Below are 18,200 nucleotides of genomic sequence, written 5' to 3'. Positions count from 1 at the left end.
GGAGTAGACATCACACGACGAATCCACTCAACGATCTCGAACCCGTTTGCACTGGCAGTCTTATTGCCCCTCGGCATAACATCCTTCCTTCAAAGCTGAATAAAAGAAGAGCAATATGGAGTCAAGTCACTGGGTACGAGATTCAATCCCTTGAAAAGATCAGGATACATGATCTCCACCGCGCTGCCCTGATCTACCATCACTCTCTTCACATCGTACCCCCCAATCCTGAGGGTAAACCACCAAGGCGTCCTCATGAGGTTGAATGGTCCCAGCCTTATCCTCGTCGAAAAGCCTAGAACGAGGGGCGCGGCATTCCTAGGGCTCTTCGGACTCATGTCGGCATCTCCCACCGGAACCGCGCCACGGACATGACTTTCGATGGCCGGTATCCTGTCCTTCCTGGTGCGCAAAAATAACATTGATAACACCCAAAGGGGGTTTTGCAGAACCCCTTTCTCGGCATCTGTCATCGGCTGTCCTCCCCTTCCGCTGGAGCGATGTAAAAGATGCTTCAATCTACCCTCGCCGACCAGTTGGTCCAGATGGTCCCATAAGCTTCTGCAGTCTTCAGTCGTATGCCCGTGATCCTGGTGGTACTGACAATAGACGTTACGATTGCGTCTGTCCGGATTCCCCACCATTTTGTTCGGCCATCTGAAGAATGGTTCATTCTTTACCTTATCCAGGACTTGATGAACGGGATCCTTGAACACGGTGTTAACTGTTTGGGTATTTGCTGAACCGGAGTGTCTAGCGAAATCTCTCCTCGGCTTATTGTTATTATAGCGGTCCGACCTAAAGTCCTTCCTGTCCTGGGTGGTAGCCTTATCCTTACCCCTCTCCTGCTGCCTATCCTCTTCAACCCTCTTATACTTTTCAATGCGATCCATGAGCTGGCGCATGCTAACAACTGGCTTACCGGACAAGGACGTTCTCAAACCATGATCAGTGGGGAGACCCAACTTGAACGTCTCCAAGGCCATGGCGTCGAAGTTGCCCTCCATCTCGTTAAACATCTCCCAGTACCTATCCGAGTACGCCTTCAGTGTCTCACCTTCACGCATGCTTAAGGACAGAAGAAGGATAATGCCTGGGCACTCTTCGGCAAGTGACGAATCGCGAACCAAAAGCTTGAGTAAGCTCTTGGTAAGAATCGACGGAATCGGCCCTCAGGTTATCGAACCATCTCATGGCTACAGGACCCAGACTGGATGGGAATACCTTGCACATCAGGGCTTCATCCCTGGCATAGACAGCCATTCTTTGGTTAAAATGGCTAACGTGCTCCACGGGGTCAGTTTTGCCGTTATAAATAGTGAAGGTTGGCTGGTTGAAGCGCCGAGGCATCTCCGCTCCTTCGATCCTACGGGTGAAGGGTGACCTGGAAATCTGATTCAAAGCCCTACTCATGGCATCATTGCCCACCGCTTCATATGGTGGCCCTCGGGATCGCTTCTCACGAGGGCGCTCAGCTTCATACGAGAAAGTCTCACTGACTGGAGTTTGAGAGTTCTGCTCATAGGTAATATCCTGCCCGTCGTCCAGGTCGTCATCAGGGTGTGTCACAGTACGTTTCCTCTTCTCGTACCGTAACTCTCTCTTCAACCTTTCGATCTCTATTAGCATGCTGTTCTTCTCTGCATGAGGAGTGCGACCTTCACTTCGAGGCTGGGCTCGCTCAGTGTGTGTGGTATGCACACTACCTTCACGGTCTTGCCTCTACTCCAGGTTAAGAAAATGGTCAATATGTTGGGAGGCCCCAGATTCTGCCGGTTGTTGCCCTTGACCAGCCATGACCAACCGCTGCTGCTCTTCCCTTACTCTCAAGCTCTCCCCACAGACGGCGCCAATTGTAAGGTCCAATTTCTTTATGTAAACCCAAAGACAATTAATTTGTAGAGTATGGGTCGAAGAACTAGAGTTGACAAGGGGTTCACAGTAAAGGATTATCACCCTTCTTCTTGTTTATTGATCAGTTTCCCATACATTCCATGGTTTGTAACAAACCCTCTCCCTCTATTATATAGTCACTCTCATCCTTATCTCTACCGTCCACGTGCTCCCCATCCATGGATTTGCTCAAGTACCTGTCACATCAGGCAGCTTCTTTTCATCTCTGTGTGAGTGGCGGTAGGTTATGGAGCACTGTTCAGAGGTCTTCTCCACATAAATGCGGCCAGAAAAGCTGTTGCAGTGCATTGAATACGGTGGCAGTAGCCTTTCCCTCAGATATTTCCTCATCCTTATCGTTCCTGGGTATGTTTTGAGCTTATCTTGATCAAGTGGAGTCCTCGGACAATCAATCAGACTTTTCCCCTACTCATTTAGTCTCCAATATCACATCAAAGTAAGACATCTTCCTCGGACAGGTGAAGTCCTCCTCGGACTGGAGATATCCTCTTCGGACAGCGATGATTCTCTACAGGAGGATTCCACTTCACTCTGGGCCTTGCATTCTCCGCATCTTTCTCTTCGGATGTGAAACAGTCCTCTCCTGGGTATTCGGCCCATTAACTTGGGCCTAACGCCCTTATCCCCCACAGTTTTATTTTAACAATCAACACATTAAAATAATATAAACAACACAATAAAATAATATTTCTAATACAATAAACAACAACCATAACCATTAACACATTAAAATACTTTTTTTTTTCTTTACAACCCTCATTAAAAAATTATTTATTTTGTTTTGAGTTTAAACTACACCGTGCTGCTATCTTTAGCAGCTTCACTTTAGCTCAAAGTTAAATTGTTTTTGGTGCAGCTGCTTTGCTGTAGCCACAATTTTTTTTTGTCAATTTAGCAACCACTTGGGGATGCTCTAGAGAGAGAGAGAGAGAGAGGATCTCATTTGAATTGTTCATACAGGCCTTATATTGACTTTAGCTGTTAGGCAATCGCGGCGAAATGCCCAAATTAAATTGTGTAAATTTTTTTTTTTTTTGGTTGATAGAAAATTAAATGGTGTATTATTCATGAATTTCTAATTGCAGTGATAAGGATATCAATAATAATAATAATAATAAATTAATGATAACTCTGTGGAGAGAAAATAACATTAATGCACACAAAGGAGCAAATAGTATGATTTTTTTTCCTATAAAGGAGAAAAGTAGATTGAGTTTGGATTAGTTTTTTTTTACCCTCTAGTTTTTTTAACTTGTTAATTTATGTGAAATAGTGCAGTTTTTTAAGGGCCTATTTGATAATAGTATTTAAATATAATTTTTTGTTTTGCAATCCATAAAATGGTGGGGCTCACACTTGAATTTATTGTTTGATTAATATTTTCTAAATACAATTTTCAAAAAATTGTATCATATTTTCCTAGTTTTAAACATGATTTTGAAAGTGGAGTCCTCGGACAATCAATCAGACTTTTCCCCTACTCATTTAGTCTCCAATATCACATCAAAGTAAGACATCTTCCTCGGACAGGTGATGTCCTCCTCGGACTGGAGATATCCTCTTCGGACAGCGATGATTCTCTACAGGAGGACTCCACTTCACTCTGGGCCCTGCATTCTCCGCATCTTTCTCTTCGGATGTGAAACAGTCCTCTCCTAGGTATTCGGCTCATTAACTTGGGCCTAACGCCCTTATCCCCCACATTATTATATAAGCAATATTAAATTAGACATTAGATGAATATATTCTGAATTTATAATGAATATGCCCTTTATATATGTATATGTATAATTTTGTATAAATTTTATTAAGTATTTGTATATCTTACGATACATAATACTATAGGATACACGATACAGAAAAATAAATAAAAAATTTTTAAAAATTTACAAGACAATTCACTTTTTGATAACTATGCCTATAAGTATATACTCAATTTCTTTTAATATATGTATCACAATAGTTTAATCCAAAGGGGTAGTATAATTATTGAAGGACCACCGTCATGAAGGGGATATTTACAGACTATTCTATTCTTATATATACCTTTCACTCTGTACATTACAACATATAGAAAGCTCAATAATAAAAATGTAACCCTTTAAAGATTTTGGTCATGGATATAAGATCCTTAAAACAAAGCCACTTAGGGAGTGTTTGGTTTAACAAGATTTCATCACTTATCACTCATTTTCCATAACTCATCACTCATTTTTTGTGGGACCCACACCATGTTAAGTTGTTTGGCTAAGTTTTTGTTTTCAATTTTCATAACTCAAAACTCAAAATTTTGAGTTTGAGTTAGTGAAAATGAAAACAACTTTTGGAAGTTTTCAAGTTATAAAAATTGAGTTATTGTGGTGTTATGGTAAATATTTACATCTATGTGGGACCTGTGCATGACTTATCACCATCAGTTCTGACTCTTCTCATTACTCCCAATGGGTCTCTCTCTCTCTCTCTCTCTCTCTCTCTTCCTAAACCTCTTTCTTCCATCCTTTACTCCATCTTTTGTCACTGAAGCTCCTTGATCCAACGTCTGAAACCACGCTTAAGTAGTCAAGCTCCTCCATCTTTTTCATCGAAGCTCCTCCATTTAAAGCTCTGTGGATTTTTTTTATAAAGTATTTTTCTGAGATAGCTAAATTTTATAAACTTGGAACTTTATCTCTGTGCAACATCTCTGTACTTTATCTATGTGCAACATCTCGGACATAAAAAGTATTTCAATCTTGCATGTCTTTAATTTAGCTTTTATTTGGATATTTGAGCCATAATCAGCAAACTCAACATTCAACCCATCAAGTTGGACAAAAGACAAATGAAATGCAATCCCAAAATCAATAAACCCACAATTAGTGAAACCAAGCAAAAGCTAAGAGAAAACTGAGAGAGAGAGAGAGAGAGAGAGAGAGAGAGAGAGAGAGAGAGAGAGATACAACAATTAGTGAAACCAAGCAAAAGCTAAGAGAAAACTGAGAGAGAGAGAGAGAGAGAGAGAGAGAGAGAGAGAGAGAGAGAGAGATACCAATCTAGGATTCTCGGGGTGTTGTTTGATTCGGCTGAGGAGAACGATGGCTGGAGAGTTTCGAGTTTCAAACACAAACAAAGGCTCGATCAGTTGTTCTAATGAGAAAGAAGAGAGTGAGAGGCAGAGATAGATGAAGGGAAGAGAGAGAGAGAGAGAGAGAGAGAGAGAGAGAGTTAGAGGAAAAAGAGGAGGAGGAGAAAGAAAAGTCAAAGGGGAGTGAATATATCCGTTCTAGTCTCTGTCATTGTTTAGTGGGTGGGATCCATAACTTTGTCTAAAATTGGGGTTTTTAGGTGAGAACTACACCCGAAAATAACAACCAAACACAAGTCAGAAGTGAGTTACAAAAAAATAGAGATAAAGATATGAGAATTGAATTAGAGTTTAGAGTGATGAGAAATGAGATGTGAGAATTGAAAATAAAGTTATCTCTAAACCAAACAGGGTTTTAATTTCTTAGATGTTTGTTTGTTTAGACCCCTTAAAATAGAGTGCTTAACCTAATATATTAGCCAAGTGATTACTTAGGTTAATTATGAGATCTAGGTTAAACAGTGAAAAATCATATCATGCAAATAAAGGAAAAATAAATAACACACAAATATAATCATCTAGGAAAACTAATGAAACGAACCGTTTCAACGTAAAATCCAAGGGATGATTTGACCTATCTATCCTCAAAGTAAACAAATCCACTAATAGAAATTGAAGTTTTTACAAAAGATTTAACCCTAAATCTATTACTACCTTACTGACACGACCACGTGCAAGTTTCGAATTCACAGACTCTTCTCTCTTGGATTTGTAGCACACAAGCTCTCACGCTTATGACTTTGAGATTCCACTCAAAAGTTTCAGATCACCACTTGTTGATCTTGCAGCAACTAAATTCCACCAACACTTGATTGTAGATCTTGTTCCAGTAGACACTTGTAGAGTTAGAAAGCACTGAACCTCTTAAATCTCACAAGAGTAACTCACAAGTCTTCCAAGAGTCTTCAAAATGAAGTTAGGGTTTTCCTTTTATACTTAGAAGTGCTAGACTAAAACCCTAAAAGTTTTCCCAAGCTTGGACTTGGTTTAAATTATGCAGAAATTGTTTTTCTTCGATTTTTGATCAGTCGACCTTGTCCTTCGATCGATCGAGCTTGACTGAAATTTAATTATTTCTTTGCAGCTTGAATATTCTTGAGACATGACTTGAAACATTTTGAGCAATACCTAACACTTATTCTAGACATGTTTTTGTTTTCGGTTTGCCAACATATACAAATTAAAACTCTAAATAATTAATCCTAAATCTTTAGAACCTAACATTTTTTTTTCTTTTTCATCTATTCTTTATTTATTTTCTCTTAAATGATTTTGTTTATAAATTTTAATAATACGATTTTTTTTAATGATTCAATAATACACCAATAAGAGAATGGTGACTCAAACCTTAATTCTCCTCATTAAAGAAAGAAAACAATATCAATAATCTACAAGACATTTGACAATAATATGAAAGTTAATAAAACAAAGTTTAATAGGAACAATCTTCTTTGCCAATTTTGTAAATTTAGTTGCAAATAAAGGATGCAAATTCAATTCCCATAAATGCTTACTTACCTTTTCCCCGGAATTATCACACCCTTTCTCCCCTCGAAACAAGGTCTTCTCTAGAAGGTTGAACACACGAAGAAGTCAAAATTGAGGGGGGTCCAAAAAAAATAAAAAATAAAAATTTTGAGGGGGTCCAAAACGCACACCTTAAGGTCATAAAAAGTGTGAACCTTTTCAAATGTATAGCGAGAAACTATATTTCCATTAAAAAATAATAATAATAACGAAAAACTAAGCAATATGACGGTGTTGAAAACCATTCATAAAAAAATCAGGAAAGTACAAATAGTAACCAAAAATGTCAATGTATATACGGACATTAAGAAACATATCCGATTTTTCCATACATCAGGATTAAACCAAGCTACCTAAGCTCCTCCATATGAACTTATTTTTAAACTTGCGCAATTCAGTCACAAGTCTATATAAGTATTTTATACATGTATACCTATAAATATATAATTTTATATATACTTAAATTAAGTCTTGTTCTCACAAGTTTATTCATGAATACATTATTATTTCAAACTCGACTTATTTAATAGTTAAATATAAACTTAGGCTTGAGTTTGACTCATTTACTAAATAAAACATAAACAAACTTTTTTCAAATTGAGCCCAAACTAATTATAAATAGCTTAGTCTTAAGGGGAGGAAGTATTATGGGTTATGCTTGGTTTTATTGTAGAGATACAGTTAGGAAGCAAATTCCCTTTATTCAATTCTTTCAAACCAAGAGAATTTGAAGTGAGTGAGAGTGTACTTATTTAGAAACAAATTTTGTGCTTTCCTTTTTATATTAATTTTATCAAATTTTGACCAGTCAGGGTGTAGCCTGGTGGTTAGAGGCTTGGGATGATTGTAGACCCAAATATCTTGGGTTTGATTCTCATTAAGAGTTCCCTTAAATTACCCGATACGTGATTCTAGCAAATGAGGTCATGTATTTATGATTTACTCCTCAGGGATAAATCCAAAGGTCCCTACCTTGGTGAGGTTATACTAGGAGTTCCTTTAAATTATTTGATATACAGTTTTGGCAAGTAGGGTCGTGTATCTGTAGTTTACTTCTCAGACTAAATCCAAATGAGCCTTAGTAAGGTTCCACGTCATAAAAAAAATTTATTTTATTAAATTTCAATGCAATCTAAACAAACTTTTTTAGTTATATTGCTCTATTATTAATTTATATAATATTTTCTTATATAAATTTTTTTTTCATCTTACAACTAAACAAAAACAGGGGTACTTATTCCCTTCCCTTTTCCCCTCCTTTATTTATTAAAACTTCCAAATGAAGGGAAAGGATTGATAACTTTTCCTTCTATGGAGCTTTCTCCCGATATTGCTCTTCTCTTATTCTATACTTTAGACATGTTAATTTTTTTCCCCCCAGTAATTGTTAGAATACTATAGGTTACACTATACATATGTTTTAGATTTTGATCAAGCTTGGCCAATTGGATCATCCATTAGAGGTCATGATCTGGCCAGCTTTAATGAGATTTACTCCCATATAACACACACTATATGGGAATGGGTTACAAAAGGGGTGTAATCCCATTTATGTAACTAATGCAATTAAGTAACAAGGCATATGTACTATACAACTAATGCATAAGTGAGTAACTAATAAACATAAAGGTAAATCTCTTCCTCTCCACGATTGGACATGCTCTTTGGTTTCTTGTTGTTAAGGTTCTTAGGTCGTGGAACTTGTGTGCCTTGCTCTCGCACCACCATGCATGAACCGGAATTATCACATCCTTTTTTCCCCTTGAAACTAGATCTTTCTCTAGAAGGTTTTGAACACACGAAGAAGTCAAAATTTAGGGGGTCCAAAAGGCACACCTTAAGGTCATGAAAAGTGTGAATCTTTTCAAATGTACAACCATAAAAATAAGCAATAAGACGGTGCTGAAGACCATTCATAAAAAAAATCAGGAAAGTACAAATAGTAACCAACAATGTCAACGTATATATATATACACGGACATTAAGAAACATATCCGCTTTTTCCGTACATCATGATTAAACCAAGCTACCTAAGCTAAGCTCCTCTATATTAATACCCATACTATGTGAAGAATAACTGTACAGAGACTATATATATAAACCATGAACTATGAACTACTCTCTCTCTTTATATTTTGACTTGGTGCTGGTGTTGCTCAAATCAAAATCATTAAAGGAGCTCACCTTTTGCTTCCCCTTTCCAGTTACTTGTTCCTCATCTTCAATTTCAAGTGCCACAATTTCTGAGTCTGATATTGGGTTTGGGCCATCACGTTCTAGTGAGAATGATGCAGTAGCAAGAGTGAAAGAAGGTGAATGGTCCAGCGAAGTTTCAAGCGAAGTGTCAAGTGAAGCATCTAAACTAGTAGTGGCATATGATAAGTGATTGGTGTTCTCCATAGCAAGGGTTTTCTTGGCCTTTGCTCGCCATTTTTTCAGACCCTCTGTCACACTCTCTGTGAAAACAGCCTTCCCCATTGACGTGCCCATCTGTTGCATATTGCATCTTTATATGTCATTATGTGATATATTATTGTAAAGAATATATTGTGACATTTACAAATAAAAGGGATAGATTAAAATTTTAAATTAAAAAAAAAATAGTATATTGCAATTTGCACCTTTAAAATTTGAGGTAATTTTGATTTTACCTCCTAAAATTTTAAAAAATTTGATCTAACACCCCTAACTTTACGTATCATTTGGATTTTATTTATTTATTTTTTTTTTTTTTTTTTGGTGATGTGGATAGAACAATGTAGTTTTATTTTATTTAGAACTACATCTCTTTTTTACCACCGCACTTGTAGGAGGAATTGTACCTCTCACATGTATGGGAGTTTGAGTTGTAGCTTGCAATGTTAATAACAAAATTATATCTAACTATCCCAAAAAATAAAAAGAAAAAAACTATCCCAAAAAATAAAAAAGAAAAAAAGAATTAAGCATTTTTGAACTATGGTGGCATTTAACGGCCACCTTAGCAATGGACATGGATTAAAGGATTTAAATCCAAGCAATATATAACATTAAGGGTGTAAATTGTAGAGAGTAAAATCAAAATGACACCAAACTTTAAGGGTGTAAATTGTAATTTAGTAAAAACTTGAGTTTGTAATGTAGGTATGTGTGCATAATTGAATTTATTAGTCACAAGATTCCATTATCTAGTTTTAAATACCTGTGTGACCAAAGCATAGAGAGGAAGTGTCACATAACCACAAAGGATTTGCACAACTACACCCATGGCAAGCCTTATGATGATATCCTCATTTTGTTTGTGGAAGCATGACCTAAAACCAAATTTGTACTGTAACTTGAAGCAAAGTTAGAACAGAAGTTTCGCATTTTGAAATACAATAGTAGATCATTAATTCATTTCAAACAAATGCTTACCCAAGTCCACGTGAAGAATGTTATTTGAAAGGAATTCTGTAACACCCAAGAAAGTTTCTCTAATTAAATGGAAGTTAATTTATGTACAATTTTATTACATTTTTTAAAATAATTTCATTACTTCCGAGAAAGATGAATCACTTTTTTTATATCACTCAATAAATCAATATAGCACACAAAAATTAAAAAGTAGATATATAAAATAAGGGGAAATGCTAAAAACTGTCAAATTTTTTCTTTTTTTTTATTTCTCATAAAAAAAAATTTAAATAGATTATTAATGAGTGCTCTAAGGCATTTTTCTAAAATAAAAGAAGAAGAAAAAGAGGATTTAAGAAATTGCCTGATACAATATGAAGTGGATAAGGTGGAGAAGCAATTTGGGCTTGCCAAACCAGAAAAGGTTGTCATTGGGCTTCACAAGCAAAGGCCCTCTAACAACTTGAGGACTTTCTAAGCACATCTTAGTCATGATTCCCTGTAACTTTGTTCCGACAACCAACAGCATCTACAAAACGACAAAAGGCAATTGCAACTACTTTATCATCTGATTGCTAAGTTTCCATAGATAACGCATTCTTGTAGTACAACTTTACTTGCTCACCACTAATGGAAAGAAGGGAAGCCACAGATAATTGTGAAATACTGCGGAGAAATTCAAGAAACTTTTTTAGTCAGCCACAGCATTCTTGTAATAAAATAACTACTTAATGAAATTAAAATGGATTGAGCTTTACCATGTGCATTGAAGAACAGGAAAAAAACAGAAAATATCCAAATCCACCAACTGCAAACATAAGATGCCAGAGAAATTAATAATATTATTCACTGAATTATAAATTGAATGTCAAAGAGATAATCATTTGTACTATAAATTAATACGTGCAATTGTGTGTATACATACCTTATTCCCACAACCACCCCAAAATCTTTTTCCAATGCTCTTCTTATATACTTTTGGAAATCAAAGTTAGCTCCTTCTGTAAAATGGGCCTAGAATGGTAGTAGAAGACAGCAAGAAAATAATAAGAATATTTTCACCATGAATCAAGAAAATTTTCCTTGGAGTAATTATCTTGGGTTGGTTGCAATACCGTAATGAATCCATGTCTAAGAGTGAAATAGTCGACTTTGTAGACAGAATGAAAGAATTGTCTAAAAAAGCAGGCCTGCAAAAGATGGAACATTAATTAAGATAACATTCAACCTTATTATATGTTTATAAAGGGTCGAGATGTCTAAAATTGGTCATGTTTTTTCATCAACTAACCGGCCATTGAAGAAATCGGTGGTCACTCCAAAACTTCAGATGCCGCTTTCCAAATGATGTTTGATGGCTGAGCTGAAACCTTCGTGGATCTAGATTTTTTATCAAAATAAAAGTGAGAACAAAACTTAAAAACACCAAACAAAAGAATAGTTAAAAAAGAAAGTAAAATTTAAAATGAAAAAACAGTGGAATGCATGTGTAATTCGCAAGTCTCAAAATTTTATAGAATTTAAAATATGATGATTAATTTATGATAATTACTCTTCATTATCAAACTAAATACTAATTATCCTTTTTATTTTTTCGGTAGCTAAAAATCAACGAGTCCTTTTTTTTTTACCCTTATTTGATAGCAAAAAATTTCACAACTAAATTAACTTGAACCTAATTTTGTTCTTTTAAAATGAAAGTAAATGAGGTAAAAATTGGGGTTAGTGCTCTCATACATTGGACCTATCAAGATTATAACACATGTTCATTTTTAGTCATGTATAATAATTTTGACGAATTTAGTGCAAAAAATCACCGAACTCAAGCCAAGTCCAAAGTAAATGAAATGATATTGACGGTAAGTTCAAGTATTCTAACTTTCAAAATTAATTAATAAGTTAAGTGTTTAATATCATATCTAAGGCTTCATTTTGAAAAAACTACCGTGCTAGTAATCTCCCCCACAAAAATAAGATAAAATAAAAATATCTTTGGCATGACTTTGCTTACTAAAGTTAAATTGCTGTAAGACTTGTGGCAATGCGCCTACCAATAATAATGAAAAGGTAAAATATTGACAACTAGGAATGCTACTCAAATCAAACGCATGTATATACAAATCGACTTAATTTTTGTCGTATTTTCTCAATTTCATAGGAACACAAAAGAATGGGTCCACACAAAGACTTCTGGAACAGACCCGTTTCTACTTTCTAGCCCTCAAAAGCTTACCATTCAAAAATTGATAATCCAATGTTCTAGTTTCTGCCTCCCAAGACTCCCATCTCTTCATCTGGAAAGAGAAAAAAAATAAAAATACAACAAAAGCCAAATATATCAAACACTAGTCTAGCTTTTCCATTAATAAAAATATCTTTATTCTCAAGCACAGGAAAAGTTCGTTAAAGTTCACACTTTTGCTCAATTATCACAAAGTTCACACTTGCTTAACAACCCCCAAACCTAGAAGGAAATGAAAGGGAAAGTTCGAAAGGTGAAGGAACATACTAAAAGACTAGGAGAGAGAAAGCAAAGAAAAGTCACCTTGGCCATTCCAAGACTGAAAGTAAGGACACAGGATAATACATGGAAGAAGGCAAGCACAAAGATTAAGTATTGTAATTCCTCCACACCTTGACTAGACAAAAAGGAAACCATTCCCTGTTCAAGAATCAACCCAATAATACATAAGTTCCAATTCAATTCAAAATTTATCGATGTAGTTAAACAAACATGAAATCCAAAATGCATGTGTTTAGATTAACTTATTTTCACCGGTTTATTAATTTTGTATATTTTGCTTAGGAAAATTCTTAATTTACATTTGTACTAACAATATAAACTTACACCATAAACACACAAAATGTATATAATGCTGTACACATTTGTAAAAAATGTACAATATGTAAGTTTTGTGACAACCATGTAAGTTTACAATATTGCTAGTAAAATATAAACCAATAAAACCCATTTGCATATTTGTAGAAGTACGACCTTGAAAATTGTGATTCTTAAAAAGTTATACAGATGTGTGGCTGATAATCGGTTGGTAATTTTGCTTTTATTGCACACTAGCATATGCATATCATTATATACATCAAAAGTCATATTAACGAATGTTGTAGGGCATTGGTTAATAATCTAATTAAAAAAAAATTTATAAAAAAAAAAAAAACTAATATTTTGACAACTTTTTTTTATTTTTAATAAAAATGATATCAAAACTCCCTTGCTCCCAACGAGTTAAAAGTGATATCTCATTTTCAAGATTCAACATACACATTAATTGCCCTACGATTCACGGTGCTTTGCATTTATTGGTTCATTACCTGCTCTGCACATGTGGTTTCCTCCTCAGCATCACTTGAAGTTTCCGTGCATGGAAGAAAAGTTTCACCGACACTCTTTGGAATACAGATCTTTGCTATTCGCCTTTGGCTCACAGTCAGAAGTAATGATACAAATCCCAACAGCATCAATTCTAAGAAGACACAGAAATACATAGGAGCAAACATATTTAGCAACTATACAAAGAAAGCAGTTATACATATTTTTGAGCTTTATGTGTTGGTTTCTCAATTCTCACCTGACTTGATTTTATCAAGAGCCTGAATAAGGGACTTCCTCCTTTTCCGGTTGAAGTACTGGAGAAATTAAGAATAGGAGGAATTACAAAGTTAATACAAATTGAAGAAGGCAAAAGAATGGTATTTAGACTTGCATGTGAAATTGCAACATTTTAAACATGTTTATAGTTTATACCTTGCCCAAAAGATTGAGCAAATGCTCAAGAAGAATGGAGACTAGTATCAAGATGAAGCACACAGTAGCAACAGCCCATGTTGGTGTAAATTCAAGTGTTGTTTCCAAAGTTGTTGTCGCCTCCTCCTCAGCCATTACTCTCTGCTCTCTCTGTCTCTGCTGTTTATAGAATGGTTCTCTCTCAATAATAATAAAAAGTCATTTAACTGGAACGAGTGGTGGGATGTTATTGTACCTGGGTCCCTGTTTTCCAAAGTGACGTTAGTCAAAACATGAGAGCTTTCCTCGTTAGATATCCCATGACCCATCTTCAATGTATACGGAATCAATGACGTGTGAAATTCTAACAGTACTTTCAATTCACTCGCTAAAAATAGTTCAACACTCAGGGTCCAAACCAAATAATTACACAATATACAAGACGTTAAAACAAAAACGAACACGGCATGTCCAATGTCCAGTTCCATTGAAAATGTACAAGCGTTCACATCTTAATGTATCCAATGCAACTAAACACTAGACGCAATTTCTTCTCAACAAAATTAAAAAACAAAAATAATGTGAATCCGAAGTTAAAATTAACTACAAGAGTTGCACAATATTTTTCCCTATATACTCTCAAGCACTTTGTACATGCAGAGCTGCTAATTAAGTTACAAGACTTCTAACAATATTCAATTAAAATTTCAATTTTTATATAGAGTTTACTTATTTTCGTTACTTTCCAATATATTAAGTGATGTAAAATAGACCGCCATCACTTCCTGGACTCTCAAGAGCACCTGAAATCATGCAAAGGCAAAAAAAAACACTAATAGAAATCATTTTGGTGACGGAGTCGAAATTGCATGAAATTTGATAGGCTGAAGGGAAACGGTTTTCTGATTAATAGTTGTTGCTTTGTCACGAGGTATACCCTAATTTTGGCTAATTCCTTCATTTAGCCCCAGAAAACAGTGATTTTGTCATTTTTAGTAATTTTTGTTTCTTTAATAACTTTTTGCTCAAAAGTTAGAATAAGGTCCCGCTTGTTTTTGGACAATCTCTTAGAATCAGTAGTTTATGATTTTGCATTCAACTCAATTTTACCATTTTTGGTAAAATTTGGTATTTTGCCACCTAATCTTATAATTAGTGCTAATTAGGATTTCAGACGTTTCCTAATCGTCTTAGGGTTTTACTTCGTCAGTATTTATATGTTTTATAGCTTCCAAAGGCAAAGCAAATTATTATTAATAAAATTTAGATTTTTCTCAAATTGTTTACTAGAAGATTCCAAACCAATCACCTTTTAGTTTCAAATAACATTTCATAGATTCGAGATTTACTATCAAAAACTAATAATTTAGTTTTTGTTTCATCAAAAAGAATATCATATGTGCTTTATTCAAACTTTCACAACATCAGTAAGAGTCGCTATCTCTTCTTTAACAAATATACTTGCACACCCATTAACATATTCCATAATAATATATTATATTATTAAAAGATTCAAATATCCAAGTTTTAACCCATATATCTTGGTTGTATAGGTTGTTCCCACTTACCAGCAAAAGAGAAAAAGACGTACGCCCTGTTAAAATGAAAAACTATTCCATCCTGGCCTTCCAAACCAATGAGTACAGTATAAGTGAATCATTATAGTGAATTACTTGAAATTTAGAATTGATTAGAAATAGTTTTTTTATATTATTGGTTACGAAAACGACTTCCACCCCTTTATACATCAAATAATTCTCAACTGGAAATGTGCCACAATAATAATAATAATAATAATAAATAATACACTGTTCTTACACGTAGAAGAAAAAATGATGCGTTTTCATAAGGACCCACAAGGTGAAAACAGAATCCCTAGGTCTGTTTGTTTGAGTTTGAGATTTTTTCTTGGTTTTACATTCACTTTTTTATATTATTTGATACTTTAATTTATTATATTGTCACAATTATTTTAGATTATAAACACAACACGCTTTTTGCCCTTGGATTTTGACTCTTTTTTTTTTTTTTTTTTATGAGATCCTTGGATTTTGACTTGTATTTTATTTGATGTAATTAATTGATAGTGGAAATATGTTGACCCTGTAGACCCTTTGATTAGCGGGCACCGCACACAGTGACCCCCACGTAACACTGCCTCGGCCAAACCGGCTACTATTTATTGGCTGTGGACCTGTGGCAGAATATTCAAAATTTTGGGGTAGTGTTAGTAATTAACTATTTTAAATAATTATTATATTAAATTAAATTAATTAAATTCGTTATATATGATGATAATTTAGTATTTTCTCCTTTATATCGCTTCATTTTTTTTTCTTTTCTTTTTTTGAAAAGTCATTTATATCGCTGCTTAAAATAGATTATCAAACATTCATTTTTCGTTTAAGGTAGTAGGTACCAGTACCACCCCTCAAATTACTTTTTGAAACAAAAAATTAAAAATATATGCTAAGTCTTAATTACTGTCTAAATATGATTATCTAGCCACGCAAGTCACATTATTTGTTTGCCTAAGGATTTTTTTTTTTTTTCAAATAGAACTTTTTAAGATACCATTAATATACGTGCCTTTATGTAATTTATTTTAAAAATTTACACAATAAAAGTAATTCATTCAAACACACTCTAAAGAGATGATTGAAAGATAACACATTATTTTGGAATTGGTTTATAAAGTAATTCATTCAAACACACTCTAAAGAGATGATTGAATGATAACACATTGTTTTGGAATTGTTTTATAGATATGATAAAGATCTGCATTTTGATATTAAGAGTCTGTTCGGGATCCGCTTATTTTGCTAAAACTGTAAATTTTTTATTGAAAGTATGGTAAATAAAGGTAAAAGTTAACTGAAATAGTATAACGGGACTCATGAATAGTACCAAAAGTGCAGTAAAACTTATAAATAGTTGCCAAAATAAGTTAAATAGTAAAATAAGCTAGCTTTTTAAACGAGTGTCAAATGCACACTACATTTGACAATGTGAAAACAAGAGTAGTTGAAATTATAATTAACCACTAATTTACTCTAAAACACGGCTAAATGCCCCTAGAATGAATCTGTTGCTTTTTGCCTTCTTTTGCAGTAATCTCTGCGCGTACGAATTACATATTCATTGAGTTGAAAAGTTACTTAAAGTCACATCTCTTTGTCTATGTAACTTGTAATAAATTATTGGATATCTGATTGATGACTTCAAACTTCTTCTTCATTTTTTTTTTTTTTTTTGGGTGAGAGTAGAGACCATTAAACAAACTTCTTCGAATGTGTAATTCAAACTTTGTCAAAAGTTTTGTGGAGAAAAAAATACAAAGATGCATACTCTCTTTTTGGTAAACAATTCTTTGTACTTATTAGTTGGTGCATTTTTAATTTATTTTTATTTTAACTTGATATTTACACAATAAATTCAGAAGCATTTGAATCATTTTTCTCATAATAAAAGAGAGTAGACTATATCGTACATTCTAGCCTTTTCCATTGTAGACCATTGTTATTACTTACAAACTTTTGATCACTTCTTTTTTGTGGGTGTATTGGGGCACGGCTACCCATTCTATTCCCAATTACTTTTTTTTTTTTTTTTTTAATAATTATTACAAGTGGATTTCAAATTCTAGTTCTCATAAAGAAAATCAAACAATGCCACTAAACTACAAAACTCTTAACATCCTTATTGTCATTCAGTGATAAGATTTAATATGATCCATAAAGATCAATATAATTTCATCTTGAACTTGGTATTATTTTGGATTTTAAATTTAATACACTTGCAAATGCATCTAATTACAAGGGTATGCGTGGGCATCTAAAAGCAGAAGGTTATTGAAATCAAACAAACCAAATATTGTCTTTTATTTATATATATATATATATATATATAGGTAAAACTAAGAGAAAGCTCAATTAGAATTTAAAATTAAATTCCAATTTTGCACTATATATCTAAATTTATGTAAAAACTACACCATAATTATTCACTTAAATTTCTATCATGTATCCACTTTAAGTTTTTTTAATTTTTGTATCAAGTGAATTAATGAGTGCAAAATACTAATAATCTAATATTAATGAACTATAAAATTTATAAATAAAAAAATAATCACATATTCTCAATAAAAATCACCACGCAAGAAAGATTACCACATGTTCTATCTTATTAAAATTAGAAAAAAAATGATTATAAGTAATATTAAATTTAGGTAAAAAATTTTATATGTAACTAATTATATTTACTTTTGCAAAAATATAATTTGACTAAGTATTTATATTTTTATAATAAAAATTGTGATTAATTTTAAGTGTATCCATCTGTATTACATGCTATTTTTTTTAAGAAAGAATTATTTATATTTTTATAATAAAAATTATATTTAATTTTAAATGCATCTATGTGTTTGCATGAATTACATGCTAGTTTTGATAATATTCAACCAATACTATAATATGAGACCAGACTGCAACTTATAATTTCATACGCTATTCAGCAAAA

General features: G+C 33.6%; 2 protein-coding genes across 2 annotated transcripts; both read right to left on the bottom strand.

The window, feature by feature from the left end:
- Window positions 1-89: 89 nt before the first annotated feature.
- Window positions 90-1,007, bottom strand: LOC136066801 (uncharacterized). Its single transcript, XM_065771686.1, has one exon. The coding sequence runs from the start codon at window positions 1,005-1,007 to the stop codon at window positions 90-92; it is 918 nt and encodes a 305-aa protein (XP_065627758.1).
- Window positions 1,008-8,450: 7,443 nt separating this feature from the next.
- LOC112011690 (MLO-like protein 12) lies at window positions 8,451-13,909 on the bottom strand. Its single transcript, XM_024044039.2, has 14 exons — window positions 13,704-13,909; window positions 13,528-13,585; window positions 13,271-13,422; window positions 12,486-12,602; window positions 12,174-12,234; window positions 11,232-11,320; window positions 11,056-11,130; window positions 10,866-10,954; window positions 10,699-10,748; window positions 10,566-10,606; window positions 10,305-10,469; window positions 9,962-9,997; window positions 9,747-9,875; window positions 8,451-9,055 (listed from the first exon to the last, which is right to left on the bottom strand). Exons 1-14 carry the CDS (start codon window positions 13,836-13,838, stop codon window positions 8,681-8,683), a joined length of 1,572 nt encoding a protein of 523 aa, XP_023899807.1. The 5' UTR covers window positions 13,839-13,909; the 3' UTR covers window positions 8,451-8,680.
- Between the last annotated feature and the right edge of the window lie 4,291 nt (window positions 13,910-18,200).

The sequence above is a fragment of the Quercus suber genome, unplaced genomic scaffold (assembly GCF_002906115.3).
Source record: "Quercus suber isolate HL8 unplaced genomic scaffold, Cork oak 2.0 scaffold_47, whole genome shotgun sequence".
Taxonomy (NCBI): Eukaryota; Viridiplantae; Streptophyta; class Magnoliopsida; order Fagales; family Fagaceae; genus Quercus; species Quercus suber.
Note: the sequence above shows the minus strand (reverse complement) of the source record. Positions and strands in the feature narration are given on the sequence as shown.